This window comes from Malaya genurostris, chromosome 1, assembly GCF_030247185.1.
Source record: "Malaya genurostris strain Urasoe2022 chromosome 1, Malgen_1.1, whole genome shotgun sequence".
NCBI classification, from domain to species: Eukaryota; Metazoa; Arthropoda; class Insecta; order Diptera; family Culicidae; genus Malaya; species Malaya genurostris.
The window spans coordinates 126,331,042-126,346,939 of NC_080570.1; the positions used below are offsets into that span (position 1 = coordinate 126,331,042).

Here is a 15,898-nt window from a genome sequence, read left to right on the forward strand (position 1 = left end):
TGGAGAGAAGTTGTAGCAACTGGCTTAAAGGTCACTCATTCCAGTATGTTCTAGCAACGAAACCACAACTAGGTTTTAGCTTATTTTTAACTTATTTACAATATGTCACTAATAACTTGTCACACATTTTTCTATTGTTGCCAACTGATCACAAATAAGCTACCGTAACAAAAATTGTTTTTCAACCCCATCGAGAATCTGTGGGACACATTGGTTTTTTAGCTTTAATTAATCTTTGGTCGATTCTGTCAAATAAATGTAGAAAAAGCCAAAAATTAGTTGACACTTTCAAACAATTTTTTCGATTAGTAGAAAATTTCTATTTTGAAAACGTGAAAAGGTCGTTCTAGTTTACTGATACTACAATAACTTAAGTTTTTTGATACTTGAATTATCGTTTGCTACAATGTGATGAATCCATTTTAGACGACTGATTGTAATAACTTTCTATACATTGAAGCAACATGTCCGTGTATAATCGGTTTAACTTTGAAGACAGACTTATTTTACGAGCGCATCATTGCTAGCTGCTTCATCGTACTCGACGTGATTTGTAATCTATTACTCTCTAGTTAAGCTTGTTACGACTTCCAATTGACACTTGGTAATTGGTTTCATCAACTGTAATCACTTATTTGCATTGCTTTTTGGCAGATTTTATAATCGTTCAATCAATACTTCCTGTTTAAACTCGTTGCGAAGAAACGTTTCCGAACAAAAAAAAATCTGTTAATTGATCCGACTGCATATCGTGTAAAAACTGTTTGCTCATTCACGTACCGAATGGGTCTGTCTCTCAGGCAGATAAACAAATCCTCCAGTTGGACAAATCGATTAATTATACCTGGCCCGAGGCAGCCGTTTTCCATGCTTGATTCAGTGCCATATGATGTGATGTGATGCGATGCGATGAGTGTAAGCAATAAAATAGCGCGACGCTTACGGAACGTGTTGACGGTAATGATTTGGTTTTATGAATGAATCAGTCGGGTTTATTTAGGTTTGCTGCGGTATTAAGTTGGTCGTAAAATTTATGGTATACTTTATCGGGCAATCGGGTTGGAACGATAAGCTACGGTGTGCGGCAATCCATTGCCACTTCATTTTCATGCCGTAAGTACTGGAGTACTTCAGATTGTAGGTGTTTATTTTTATTCAAATGCAAATATGTTTCAAATTCAATTGGGAATCAATAGGTTTTATTCAAACAGTAAATATACAAAAGAATATAATTCTAATTAAGATAACAGTTGATAACTAGAAATCTGTTATAATTAAACTAGCCATTCACATATTACTCAAATTAATTTGTAAACAATAGAGCAAAAATTAGAAGATTCACACTATCTTCACTCTTCAATATCGATTTGAAAGTTTAAGTCCTCATCATCTTGTAATTATGGAACCGAAAATCGGATCCGTACAAAATTCACGAGTTTTTTATATGACCATATTACCTTTCATTTGAATCTAAGTGAAAAATGAAAATCGCATCAGCAATGTATGAGAAATCTTAGTGAGATTCGTTTGAGAATTTTGGACTTACTTACTTCCTTACTTCCAATTCCAGTTGATAGTAAGTTCGAGTGACCATAAAATATCGAGTTCCACACACTGGAATAGGCTTTAGTACTGTCCCGAAGACTTTTCCATTATTTGCATCGTCACTTTCAATCACGGTATGAAATCTCTTACATTCACCATGATAAGATAAGGAGATACGATTGAAGATGAGATTGTGAAAATCGGCCATTTTCAAAAGTTTCAAAAGATGAGGATGACTCATGTACGAAATTGTCGAGTAGTGGTGGTTTCTGGATGGAACTTTAAACAAGAAATACATCGAAGTAATGAAGAAACAGAATAAAGGATAAAAAAGGAGAAAAAAAAAACAAAAAAAAACTATTCTAAATCCCCCTAGTGATTATACCTTTCTCTTGTCATTCAAACAGTTTCATTGGAATATTTTTTTTTCATTAAAATTGGAGAAATAACGAAAAAGAACAATAACAAATGAAAATGAGAATACGAAAGAAAAACTAAAGAGTAAAAAATAAGGAAATAATAAAAAAGGAAGAAAAACGGTAAATTAAAACGAAAATGAAGGATGAAAGATAGGGGAAAAAGAATACCTAGGCGAGAAATTTAAATCTTCTTCACTTAAATTTCTCGCCTAGTTATTCTTTCTTCCCTGTCTTTCATCTTTCATTTTCGTTTTAGTTAAGAGAATAAGAGAACGAATGAACATGAAAGAAAGAACAAAATTTAAACAAAAACCTGTTTTCATCCATCTAGTGGTGTAATGATGCTTTTCTCATATCAATCATTCTATCATACATAATACTGTGGTAATCTTCAAAATAATTTTCATCGATTCTTGAAGAAATAACCGGAATCGCGGATTATGACTACCGATTTAAGCAGTTTTGATGTCGATTTAGATTTTTTTAAGTCATTTGTTTCGCCCCGTTTAAGTGATGGTATAAAACTTTTAACTCACTTTACCTTATAATTTCGAAACCGAAAGTCGGATCCAGATAAAATTCAGTAAAATTTTGAAAATCGGTCACGCCATCTTCGAGAAAAATTAGTACGCTTATTTCCATTGTTGGAACATTTTAGCCCATAGGTCTGGAACCTGAAGTTCAATCCAAACAAAATTCAGGAATTTTTTATGGGATCACAATACCGAAGCGTCAAGGCGAGAAGACTCATTAAACCTGTTTCGCATCATTTGGCACTGCGAACGGAGGGGTCGATTTAGTCGCAAAGCTAGTATCATTTCAAGCAAGAACGATCAGCTGCTGATGGTTTGCATTGGAGAGAAAGAAAACAAGAAACGAAAAGTGAACAACATTATATAAAATCGTTCTTGTTAACTAAATAACTATTAAGATTACTTTTTTGCAAATCGAAGGTAGAAATCATCAGTTTAGTGAAAATCCAAAATAATTTGATTTGCTTCGTGCACTTTTCGCACCCGGGTTGGTGGTTCAATGCATACGGCACTGGTCTTACAAGCCAGTTGGCGTATGTTCGAGTCCCGGCCTGAAAGGATTCATAGTGTGAGTAGGATCGTAGTACTAGCCATGCATTGATTCTGTACGCCAAATTTCACAAAAGGCATGTAATGCCAAGACTTTGCTTTACTTTTCGCTATGCAAAAATCGTTCGAGGTAATTGTTTCGAACTGTGCTAAATATCGTAGAGAATTCCACAATTTGGTCCTTCGAAAAGGCAGAAATGAATCCTGTACAGCATCTTGATAGTTTCTATCAATGAAATATGCAAATCCGAAATGAGATAATCTACGTCAAAAATCATTTAAAATTTTAGTAGTGAAAAGGGGGAAAGTTTCGCAATTCACACAATCGATCAACTATCAATTCGAATTCGAAAGTGTGAAGAAATCGTGTCAGATTTATTAGTATTCACGACATCCAGTTATGTCTCTGACATTACACACCCGTACTTTTTGAATACAAGACCTTTCATTTGAACTTACGCTAGTGCAAATTGAATGAGTGGTCTCTGAACAAATCTATGAAACGTTTTTAGTTCACATTTTATTATGTAACTTCTCAGCCGGAATGAAATTCCAGATGAAATTCAATAGCAACCTATGAGACCATAAGACCTTTAATTTGAATCTTTGTTGAAGAGAATCGGTTGAGCGGTCTCTGAGGAACTCGAGTGCACTTTTTATTGTGAAACACATTTTTGTTTTCTATATAGGGGTGCAAATTAGAAACTCTAGAAAAATACACGTAGAAATGTGGTCAGGTTTTGAACAATTACAGCTCAGTCAATTTTGTATCAATTATTAATATTATGTCACCATTTGATTGGAAATATTTCTACGTATTAGTTTGAATGTTCATAGCGATGTATTTTTAATTGTATATAATTGATATGTTGATTAATAGCTAGCAGTGTCCTATTTTATCTGCAAAAAATCTCCGCGTACCGGATTTCCCTGCTATAGTTGACGGTTTTGAAGGAGTAAGCGATATTTCAAAGGGAAGCTGTTGAAAGCACGCGAAGCTATAAATATAAGCAAAATTATAGCTAACGTTTCAATCCTACGAGTAGCATGCTAGGGGTAGGTTGTTTTTTTATTCAATATTATAATATAATTTTAAGGCACACTGCTTAAGCTCTAAGATGCCAAGGATATTTACTAATCTTAATTACGACTATATTAAAACTAGAATAGTATCATTATGTAATGCCGGTGAATTGGATATTGCATGAGGGTCTTCCATATAGGGGTAGGTTGTTGTTAGACATCAAGACAAAAAGTGCCATAAAACGAATTGAAGCTTTAATTTGTATGCTCTGATCTTGCGTCAAGCAAGATCGAATGAAATTCCATGTTATGTCGTTTTGCCTGTGAAATTGACAACCCCAGAGGAAATTCTGAGTGCATAAGATTTATTTCTAATTTATATAAGATGAGCTCGATTGATAATGAGAAAAAGTTTATCGCTTCAACCGAAATCGCAGAATGGTAGTAATGGTAGAGAAACGCTATAGAAATAATTGCTTGCATACAAAACTTGAAAACAAGCTTGGCGAAGAAAAGCATCCGATATCCGAATCGCAAGCATGTACAAACATATAATTGCATACATTTGGGCTATTGATGTAATTTCGTCGGCAAACCAATTCAAATCACGACAAATAGTCTATATTCTGTGTTCGCGTATTCGGTGTTGGTTCCTGATAAAGATTAATCTAAGCAGATTCTCGTGCATTTGCGGATTCAAAAGTGTGACTACTAATTGAAAATGTCGATCATTAGAAATTTTGGTTGCCTTGTTCGACATCAATGGCTCGAATAACCCCATGGGGCTGATCCTAGTAGTTTTCTTCATTTTACCCTGTTATTTCCGAACATTTTACCCTGTTATTCCCGAACAGGAAGTCCGGTCCGGGTAAAACTCAATAGCACCCTATGGGACCACGAGACCTTTCATTTGAGTCTAAGTTTGTGAAAATCGGTCCAGCCATCTCCGAAAAAATTGAGTGCACATTTCTGTTATAAAAACACACATACATAAATTTGCTCAGTTTGTCGAGCTAAGTCGAGTGGTCGTGGTCGTGGTTAAAACCTCAAACGCTCAGGTTGCAACTCTCATGTGCTTTTCGGTAGTCGTAACGAGGTTTAGAATTCAGAGCCTGTTCTAGTTCTTGAACTCAGGATCCAGTTCTTTATTCCAGACTTCTTCTATTCGGTTCATTTTAAAACCATAATAATACTCCTAAAGAATTATGCGGAAATTTACTTTACTGTACTCTATACAATCCATTCTGGTAGTCATGGCGAAAAATCGTCTTCAAGTTTCAGAGCTTAGTGGTGGAATATGGGTTTAGAATTCAGAGTATGCGTGCTGAACTAACTCAAATCGTCACTCTTCATCACGAACGCTTTAATAAAAATTTCTTTTCAGAGCCATAATTTTTTTATTTTAAAGAACTATACTGCTTATTTCATAATATTTAATTGCGTTTCAGAATGTTTAATGTAACTAATTTGTAATTTAGTCTAGGCGCATCGTTTAAATTTCTAGTAATGAAAGAGGGGAAAGTTGCTCAATTCAAACAATCGATCAACTACCAATTCGAATTCGGAAGCATAAATAAAGCGTGTCATATTCGTATTCACGACTTCCAATTATGTCTCTGACATTACACACCCGTACTTTTTCGGTACTTCCGTAGCCAGATTCCAAAGACCGATATATCCGAAGAAGGTTCGTATGGTCAGCAACATACATGACCTACAAAGTTTTTTTTTCAGAAATTCGGTAAGTCGCTATCTTTGATTTCAGAACCACCTCAAACATCGTTTTCCGACATCTACTACTACAAATACCGAAATTGTAGGGGATTTCAAGGACTATCAGTAAACCGAAAGTCGCCATTTTGGATTTTGAAACGACCGTTTTCTTGCACCTACTTTTCACATCCGTTCCGAAAGTAGTCATATGCAATGTTGCGAAAATATCAAATTATCAAATATCACCGCTGAAAAAAATCATGTCCGATTCTAGGCATCGATTGGCACTATCCGCAAAATCAACGATGATTATCATCACTCGAAGAGAGAACTTACACGCGATAGTGAAATGATAATCATTCGAAATCATTTTCATGATTATCAGCTCTACTGCGACTAGAAATGGTGATGAGTTCCAAAAATAGTAACACTATTTACTTGAATTTTATATAGAGAAGTAACAGGAGCGCAGGAGCGAACGCAAACAAGTGTTCAAACCAGCCCGGTGGATGGGCGCTCTACCAAGCGCTATCGTTGCCAACATAGCTTCACAGCAGAGGGCTGATTTAAACGCTGCATAAAACCCTGCAATCATGTTACTTCTTTAACTCATGCTAAATAGCGTTCAAGTGGGTTTTATCTAAATAGACCATGACAATAAATCAATTTTGAAATTAAAACAAAGTCTTTTGTCTCTATAATCAATATTCAGAATGAATTTTTGTCGCTGTACTTGCATTGAACATTGCTTAATGCTAGTGAAAAATTGCTGCATTGCTGATAATCGTGAGAGTAATCATTCATAATCATATGTGAACTTAAGGTATATGACTGTAGTGATATTGATAGGAATGAAATTATACTCAGTTGGCGATATTTGACTAGGTGATTATTGTGCGACACTGATCAGAACAGATAATGCTACCCCAACATCAATCTCACTCATGATCGATGATGATTTTGTAAACGATAATCACCGACGTTTTTTGAGAATGATAATGCCAGCACCCTTCTAAAATCCTTTCTCGATGTTAAAAGAAAGAAAATTGAAATGTTGATTAAGATAGATGGTAAACCCTCCGAAACGGGTAATGGTGGTTTTTGGATTGACTAGTTCGTGTTCAGAATCGTGCACACATCTACCTGAGTTATCTGACAATAAATCTCTTAATTATTTGACACGATTTGTGTATATTTTTCTTTTCATTTTAACCGAGCTAAATCCAACTTTTTGAATATTACTAGAAATTAAAATTAGAAACATACTGAGCCTGCTGATTTGCAAGTAACGAACAAACAAATAAAATCTCACGCACAAAAAATCATGGGTCGACTCTGGCACAAAACCTACACATCGGAAGAGGGCAAAAAAACATCATATATAAACTGTTTTCTCACCCGCCATACCCCACAGACTTGGCCCTTTCCGACTATCATTTGTTTTCATCGATGGCTCACATACTTTTAGATAAAAAAGGGGTAAAATGTTTTCACTACTGGATAACATCAAAAGATGAACAGTTCTTTCGACGTGGTATTCGTGAAATGGTCGAAAGATAGATCGAATGCATGTTTCCATTTAAAGACCGCATTATTTACTCGAACAGCAGGCAAAAGGCAAAAAAAAATTAATTGAAATGATGATTATGATAGATCATATTTTATATGCAAAAATAGTCAAATGTTCTCAACATAGCTATCTGTTTTTTTCTGAGAATAAATATCGAAGTTACTTGACACGATTTGTGTATATTTTTCTTTCAGTTTCAAGCGGTTCTTGAAAACCAAAACCGGTCGGATGATGGCCAGGATGTAGACCATGTTCGATGTACGTTCTACTGTGTCTGACTGGCGTTTTAGAGTGACTAAAACAAGATTCAGAGTGGCGAAATGGTAGCGCGTATGCACGGAATGCATAAGAACGCAGGTTCGAGTCCTGTCTCTGAGCGTATCTTTTTCCAATAAATCAACTTTTCTGTTAGTTTTTCATTCATTTGGCTTAGTTATGGCGGCTTTAAGTCAAACCAACTAAAAATTAATAAATCGGCAAATTTTTTTTTGCTATTTTCCCGTTTCAAATAAGATTTTCTTGGAAACGGTGCAGAATATAGAAAATCCCACCTGACAATGTATTCGAAATTTAGTTGAGAATATTCTGTGAAATTTTCAGAATGATTCATTGAGTTTAGCGGTCGTGTTGTATTTTTTTCTGACTGAAGAACTGCTGAAAATTTAAACGCTCGGAAATGCATACCTCTACATGTTCATCGAATATTTCGGCTTTGAAGGCTTGTATCATAAATCTACCGTGACAAAGTCTAGATAAGTTAGTTTAGATGCGCTTAACAGATCGGCTGAAAAGTTCGTATCGTTTCTATGAGAGGGCGCCAATAGAATTAAATCCATACCATTTTCAGTTAGTACCAACCTTCAAAAGATACGTGTATAAATTTGACAGCTGTCTGATTATTAGTTTGTGAGATATTGCATTTTGAGTGAAGCTACTTTTGTTATTGTGAAAAAAATGGAAAAAAAGGAATTTCGTGTGTTGATGAAACACTACTTTTTGATGAAAAAAAGTGCCGCCGATACCAAAAAATGGCTTGATGAGTGTTATCCAGACTCTGCACCGGGCGAAGCAACAATTCGTAAGTGGTTTGCAAAATTTCGTACTGGTCATATGAGCACCGAAGACGATGAACGCAGTGGACGTCCAAAAGAGGCTGTTATCGATGAAAACGTGAAAAAAATCCACAAAATGATTTTCAATGACCGTAAAATGAAGTTGATCGAGATAGCTGACACCCTAAAGATATCAAAGGAACGTGTTGGACATATTATTCACGAATATTTGGATATGAGAAAGCTTTGTGCAAAATGGGGGTCGTCAAATGGTTAGATAACTAAGTCCTCACAAGTCCCTATCTCATGCCTCCCCGAGCGTCTATGATGACATTTGGTCAATAGAACGGCGTCGACTGGGTGCTATCGCCTTCTGCGTTAGTAGCAGAATGAGAGGGTGCGAAATGGCTTGTAGGTTGAAGCCCATCATAAAGTGCAGTGTTTATCATAGTATATTACAACATATAATTCTGTTGTTTATCACATCATGTATTATTATTATTATTATTATTATTATTATTATTATTATTACTATTATTATTATTATTATTACTATTATTACTATTATTGTTATTATTATTATTATTATTATTATTATTATTATTATTATTATTATTATTATTATTATTATAATTATATTATTATTAGAGCGTAACTTACACTGCGACATTAACTGTTATATTGTATCATAGCATATTATTTCACATATTATCGTCTTACACTATTTTATGTTATTATATACTATGTTGTATGGTATTATACTGCATTGCATTATATCATATTATATTGTATTATATTATATTATATTATATTTTATTATATTATATTGTATTCTATTATATTATGTTATATTGTATTCATTATGTTGTATTATATTACATTATAGGCTTTATTATGAGTAGTACTACGTACCTCTGCGCATAATATAAATTTGTTTTCCTTATAAGTTATCATTTTTAAAGTAAATTTTAACTAAATATCAAGGTCGTCACAAGGTGAGCTTGGTCCTCACTGGTTCTTGTTTCATGCCTACACGTGTGTCTGTGGTGACAATTGGTCGATGGAATGCGTTGATGGCAGAATGAGAGGATGAGAAATGACATATAAATTGAAGTAATATAATATCATAGCATATCGCAACATATCATTTTATTCATTCTATTATTCATTATATAATTCATTGTACTATATTATGTTGTTTATTATTATTATTTCCATTATTATATTTATTGTTATTATTATTAATTCGTCATCAATAATAATAACATATATTTTTTTATAGATGTGGATATTATTATTGTTATTAGAAGAGAATATTCTACTTCCTGCAGTATTGCGAAGATAGAAGAGCATAACTGACACTCTACATTAACTGTTTTTTTATATATTGATTCATAATATATTATATTGTATGAGATTGTATTATATTATATTAAATTAAAATAAATTATACTATATTATGTTATATTATATAATTTTGTAGTATTTAAGTATTAATATTATTATTATTATTATTATTAGTATTTCTATTAGTATTATTTTTATGATTAATATTATTATTATTATTACTATCGTTACCGTTATTATAATCTTTATCATTATCAGCTACATTTTCATTTCCATACTACACATTTCACTTTACACATATATTATTAAATTGTATCATATTATATTACGTCATATTTTGTGGTATTATATTATATTACATTGTACTATATTATGCTATATTATGGTACAATGTTTGGTATTGTTTTATATAGTATTGTAATGCAAATTTTAAAATACACAATTATAAGTGTATTATATTGCATTGTGATGTATTACAATTTTATATTTTATGCATAATAATATTTTATTATATTCAGTGTCGTATAGTGACCAAACTATATTATAATATATTATGGTATATTTTACTATATTATGTCACATAACATTATGATACTATTATATTCATCATAAAATATTATAGTAGACTATAATACACTGTACCATACGATTTTGCATCGTTTTAAACTATATTATGTTTTATTGTATTATACTGCCGGAAATTATATTAAAGTGTATTATGTTACATTATATAATACTATGCTCAAGTACATTGTAAGGAAAGAGGGATGGGAGTGCATCAGGGTATCTTACAAGTGAATGACTGGATGAAGGAGTGAAATGTCAACCCGATTCACAGGGGAAAGCTGTGTGTTTTCCCCAGAAGGTCTGAAATGAGTAAGACGCACCCTTCTAACAAACAAACCATCAGGCAGGTTTAAACTGGTACAGCGAATTCTTTTGTTATGGCCGGATGTTATTGCTGGAAGGCGCCGGGTCCTCAAAGCCCATTTTGGGCTTCTTAACAGCAGTAATATGAAAGTTATCTGATAATCAAATTCGGATCTACTGTAAGTCTACCTGCATCCACTGGTAATGCCTTGAACTGATGGTGGCTTCACACATACATACATACATACATACATGAGAGAGCTGAGCAGTGTTTGGAGCTGTTATATCGAAATAAAACTGATTTTTTTCGTCGATATATAACAATGGACGAAACATGGCTCCATCACTTCACTCCGGAGTCCAATCGACAGTCAGCTGAGTGGACTGCACGCGATGAACCGAACCCAAAGCGTGGAAAGACTCAACTATCGGTCGGTAAGCTTATGGCGTCTGTATTTTGGGATTCGCATGGTATAATTTTCATCGACTACCTTGAAAAGGGAAAAACCATCAACAGTGACTATTATATAGCGTTATTAGAGTGTTTGAAAGACGAAATTTAAAAAAAACGGCCTCATTTGAAGAAGAAAAAAGTTTTGTTTTATCAAGCCAATGCACCGTGTCACAAGTCGATGAAAACCATGCTGAAATTGAACGAATTGGGCTTCGAATTGCTCCCTCATCCACCGTATTCTCCAGATTTGGGCCCGAGTGACTTTTTCCTGTTCTCAGACCTCAAGAGAATGCTCGCTGGTAAAAAATTTAGAAGCAATGAAGAGGTAATCGCTGAAACTGAGGCCTATTTTGAGGCAAAAGACAAATCGTACTACAAAAATGGTATCGAAAAGTTGGAAGATCGCTATAATCGCTGTATCGCCTCTGATGGCAATTATGTTGAATAATAAAAACGAATTTTGGCAAAAAAATGTGTGTTTCTATTAAACGATACGAACTTTTCAGACGAACTGTTAGTACATAGAAAAATATATGTTATCGCGATAAAAATAAAGTCTTGTATTTTCTGTGAAACAAAGTCAGTTTCAATGCATCCACCATTTTTTTCGCTTTGGTTTCCTGATAACATTCTGAAAAAGGAGAGAGAAATAAAATTGGCTCGACAAGGCTGCCAAACACACAGACATTCAATCATTGTGAAAGTTGAATATTTTTTCATTGTTCATTGGAATCATGTAATGTCCAACCCATACGATAGATTAATGTGATAAAACTTCTCATCAAAATAATAAAATGTATGCTGGCAACCCGGTACAGTTTGCTCATATACGAGAGAGTACAAGAGAAATACGATGCGCAAAGGGAATTGAGCGAGCCAAGTGGTCGATTTAAAACTCAACACGTGACCCTCTGTCCTCAGACCTTAAAAGAACGATCGGTTTACATAACAAAATTAAGGGGTGACAAACTCGAGAACGGATTTTGACGAGATAAATTATAAACCATCGCTCATCGACTTACCTATCGCGGTTTTGGTCCGCACATTACGCGAATACGCCATTGGATGCAGGATGGCCCAGTACCGGTCGACGGAGACGGCCACCAAACAGAAAATCGAGATCGTGCACAGAACTATCAACAGCGAGATGGTGAACAGGCAGGCGTACAGATTCCGTGGCAATCCAACCGACGAAAGGACGGCGAACGGTACCCCGAGAAGTCCGACCAGAAAATCGGCCGTCGCCAACGATACTATGTAGAAGTTAGTCCGTCTCCGAAGGCGCCGTTCCCGTTTGAACACCACAATCACCATGGCGTTGCCAATGACGGCCATCAGCGCGACGAGGCCCTCGAATACCGCATATGTCACGTCCAGTTCGGCATCCTCGGGGATGAAGCGAGTCGTCCCGTTCCAACCGACCACATCCGTGTCGTTATATTGATAATATCCAATAATTCCGGGGGGATCGATTTCGGTCATTGAACTTCTTCAGTTTCTCAGCCAAGCGGCTTGGTTTTTCTTCCTCTTGATCGCAAGCACTTATTTTTCGGAGCGACAAAACAAAAAAAAAAAAACAACGCACACACGATATTTTATTTCAATTCAACAGCACAAAACTCGCCGGTCGCCGAATTAATTATCCTGCATTGATAATGTTATTTATAGACCGTTCGGTTTGGTTTTTTTCTCCGGTCTTCTTCTTTTTCGTCCGACCCCGAACCCCTCACCGCGTCAGTTAGTTTGCTGTTGCTGCTGTTGCTGCACTCAGTAATGGCTGTATGTTTGTTGTTTTCGAGTTTTTCCGCCTTTCCCGGAGCACGCGTGCCACTGCCGATGCCGCAGGGGAATATCTGGAGTGCAGTAAACTGGAAAATTTCATTGGTTCGGATCTCAACCGGAGTGTCCGGTAATGACCCATCCGGGGGCTGCGGGGAAAGTGAATCCTCCCGAAATGGATGATGATGTTTTTTGTTTTGTTTTGTTTTGGATTGACTAGTTCAGGCGTTCAGCAGGACCGTGGGCAGCTGCAAATGGGAACGGGAGAAGAAAAAAAAAGGAAAATATTAGATTATTAGTTTTGAGATACTTCAGGACATCCGGTGGGGTGCGCGTGTGTGTGTGAATGTCCTGCTGCGGAACGATTTTTCTTAATTTGCTATGGACCATGACTTCGACTGAAACTTGGTCGTTTTCCGAACGTAACTTTCCAGTGTGGAAGAATATTTGTAACTTACATAATACATTGATAAGTGGAATAAACCCGTTTCCTACAGGGTTGCATGCTTCGGCACGGGTTCTTTGGACCCGCTGCGATTACGCACTGGACACTGATATATTCGATGCGGCTCGAGCGGAACGGGATTGGCGAGAAAGATTAATGAAATGCTCGGACGATAAAATCCGCCGAATGAATCGGAGGAATCCGGCCCAGTTCCCGGCGCATTAAGCTGCCATGTGTGCATGGATCGAAAGTGATGTTGATTAATGGCACACCCACGAAATGGTGTCATATTTCACATTCGGGTTATTGAAAAATTGGGGAGATGTTTGCTTTATGATGTGATGGTGATGAAGATTTGCAGTTTTTTTTTGTTATTTGAACGAAGTAATTCGCGTAATGAAAATAACTCTCGCAATGTTCCACATGCTCAACAAATGAGCAGCGGTTTTACGAGTTTGCATAATCACTAACACAATGATTCAAAATGGCAGCAACTGCGCTCCAAAATTTACCTTCTCAGAGACTGATAAGTTTTTGATCGTAAATTTTTCTAATCTATCTACATATTTTATGCTCCATGCCATCGAAAATATGATCATCAATTCTTGATAACATTTTTAGTTGCATGACATAATCACAAATAATTAAAAATTAAAGTTTTGCTGGAATGTTTGGTCGAAGTTATCAGTTGCTTCATGGGAGCGCTGTGTTTCAAAACACCGCTGCTCAGTTAAGTTGTCCGGAGTTTGAGTCGGAATTCATTGTAGTCACCTACTGATTCCGCCTGGAATCGATCGTTTCATCTTATGCGGATTCCAATGACTTCCGAGTCAATTTCCGGACGTGATTTCCCGAGAGTACACGCCAAGAGCCATCTCAGCTCTGCCTAAATGCAGATCCCATAGGTCATGGCAATTCAAGGCGCTTCTGAGTCCCACAGATCACCATAAAGAATTATACGAATTTACTTCAAGTTGAGAAATGTTTGCGCCGCCACTAACACATCCAATTACGACGGGCAACGTCCACACGCAATGCGAAAATGAAAGTATTAATGTGGACCACATCTTCATAGAGCAATTCCACAGCAAATGACAGATTTTTTTTGAAATTTTATTTTTGAATTTTTTGGTTTGGCTCAAATTTTGCATCATCAATTTTCCCTTTTCACTATAGCCTTACTTTTGAGAAGGGACTAAACAAAAACCCAATGAAAATTTTCAATAATATATGTTTCAGAAACGTTCGATCGATTTAGTGTCTTCTGCAATGTTTTAGGTAACTATAAGAACTATGTAAAAAATTTAGTACTTCTGAAAAAATAATATATTTTATTATCGATTTTTTAAAATTTTTTTCGATATGTTGTAGCTGATAGTAAAATACTGTCAAATTTTTGAATGGAGAAACAGTTTTTTATAAAATTTTCTGAAAGAACGCTCCTATGAAAAAGATTTTAATCAAAATTTCGCTCTATGCCACGGTTTATTTGTTAATTTGTTTATTTGGAGCAGGAAAAAGCCCGGTGGAGATAGTTTCTGTCAAACTTGCTCTCCAACAGGCATAAAACCTCTTCTTCTAGTGCATCGTTATACCCATAATTAGTTCTAGCATAGGGGATCCTAAGAAAAGAATAGTTTCGAAGATTACGGCGAGATATCTATCTATATTTCTAAAAGCTGTAAGAGCTCGGAGCAGTCTATTCTTGATTGAAGGAGATCAGCCACAAAAGTAGCCTTGCTGACATCGCGACGGACAGATAACAAATCGAGATCAACCAGTTTTGCATTTGGCATGGTAACTTGGAAGGTTCCAAGGGTTTCTCCAAGGAAGCCGACGCAGAGCGAATCGAGCAAATTTTCGTCGGATTGCCGGTGACCAGACAACTGAGGCGTATTCGAGCGTAGAGTGAACTAAGGTACAATATAATGCTTTCAAGCAATGTACATCATCAAATTCTTTAGTAACGCGGAAAATGAAACCTAGCAGCTTGGAGGCTTTGGAGATAGTAAACTCAATGTGCTCTTGGAAATTTAACTTAGAGTCCAGGAGGACATCAAGGTCCTCCACAGACGATGTACGTTCTAGAACAATTTGTGAAATAGTCGCAACTGACTACAGACTGTTTGCAACTAAAAGAAATCCAATTGGAGAACGAAGAGGGACATTATTCGCGGCAAGAGACATTCCTTGATCAGTTAGATGTTCATCAGAGAAAACACTACTAAAATAATGGCGAAACAAATCGCAAATTTCAAGCGTGGTAGATGCTTCAATGCCATCGAGTCTCATTGAGGTCGGTAATCCTGATTCTTACCTCTGTTCATTCACGTAGTTCCAAAAGTGTTTAGGGTTGACTTTTAGATTTTTTTTGGATGTGATCTAGGAAGTAAAGAAGGTCGTTTAGCGAATTTTTTTAGCGCTGATCGTTTGGCAGAGTTTGGCGGTTCTCGAGATACAGCGGTTTAAAACAAAAAACGGACATTTTTTTGTAACGATTTTGGATGATCTTTGAATCTTCCCGCATGTAGAAGTATCATCATAACAACCTAATCAATGTATCATTAAAACTATACTCTTTAAAGTTTGACGATATCTG

General features: G+C 35.8%; 1 protein-coding gene across 2 annotated transcripts in view; it reads right to left on the minus strand.

The window, feature by feature from the left end:
• LOC131425725 (uncharacterized) overlaps nt 1–15,898 on the minus strand; it is a 122,689-nt gene that overhangs the window by 34,247 nt on the left and 72,544 nt on the right. For both annotated transcript variants that reach the window (XM_058587823.1, XM_058587822.1), the window contains exon 2: nt 12,098–13,102. In XM_058587823.1, the coding sequence (XP_058443806.1) occupies nt 12,098–12,557 (460 nt within the window). In that variant the 5' untranslated portion in view covers nt 12,558–13,102. The remainder of the gene's footprint in view (nt 1–12,097; nt 13,103–15,898) is intronic.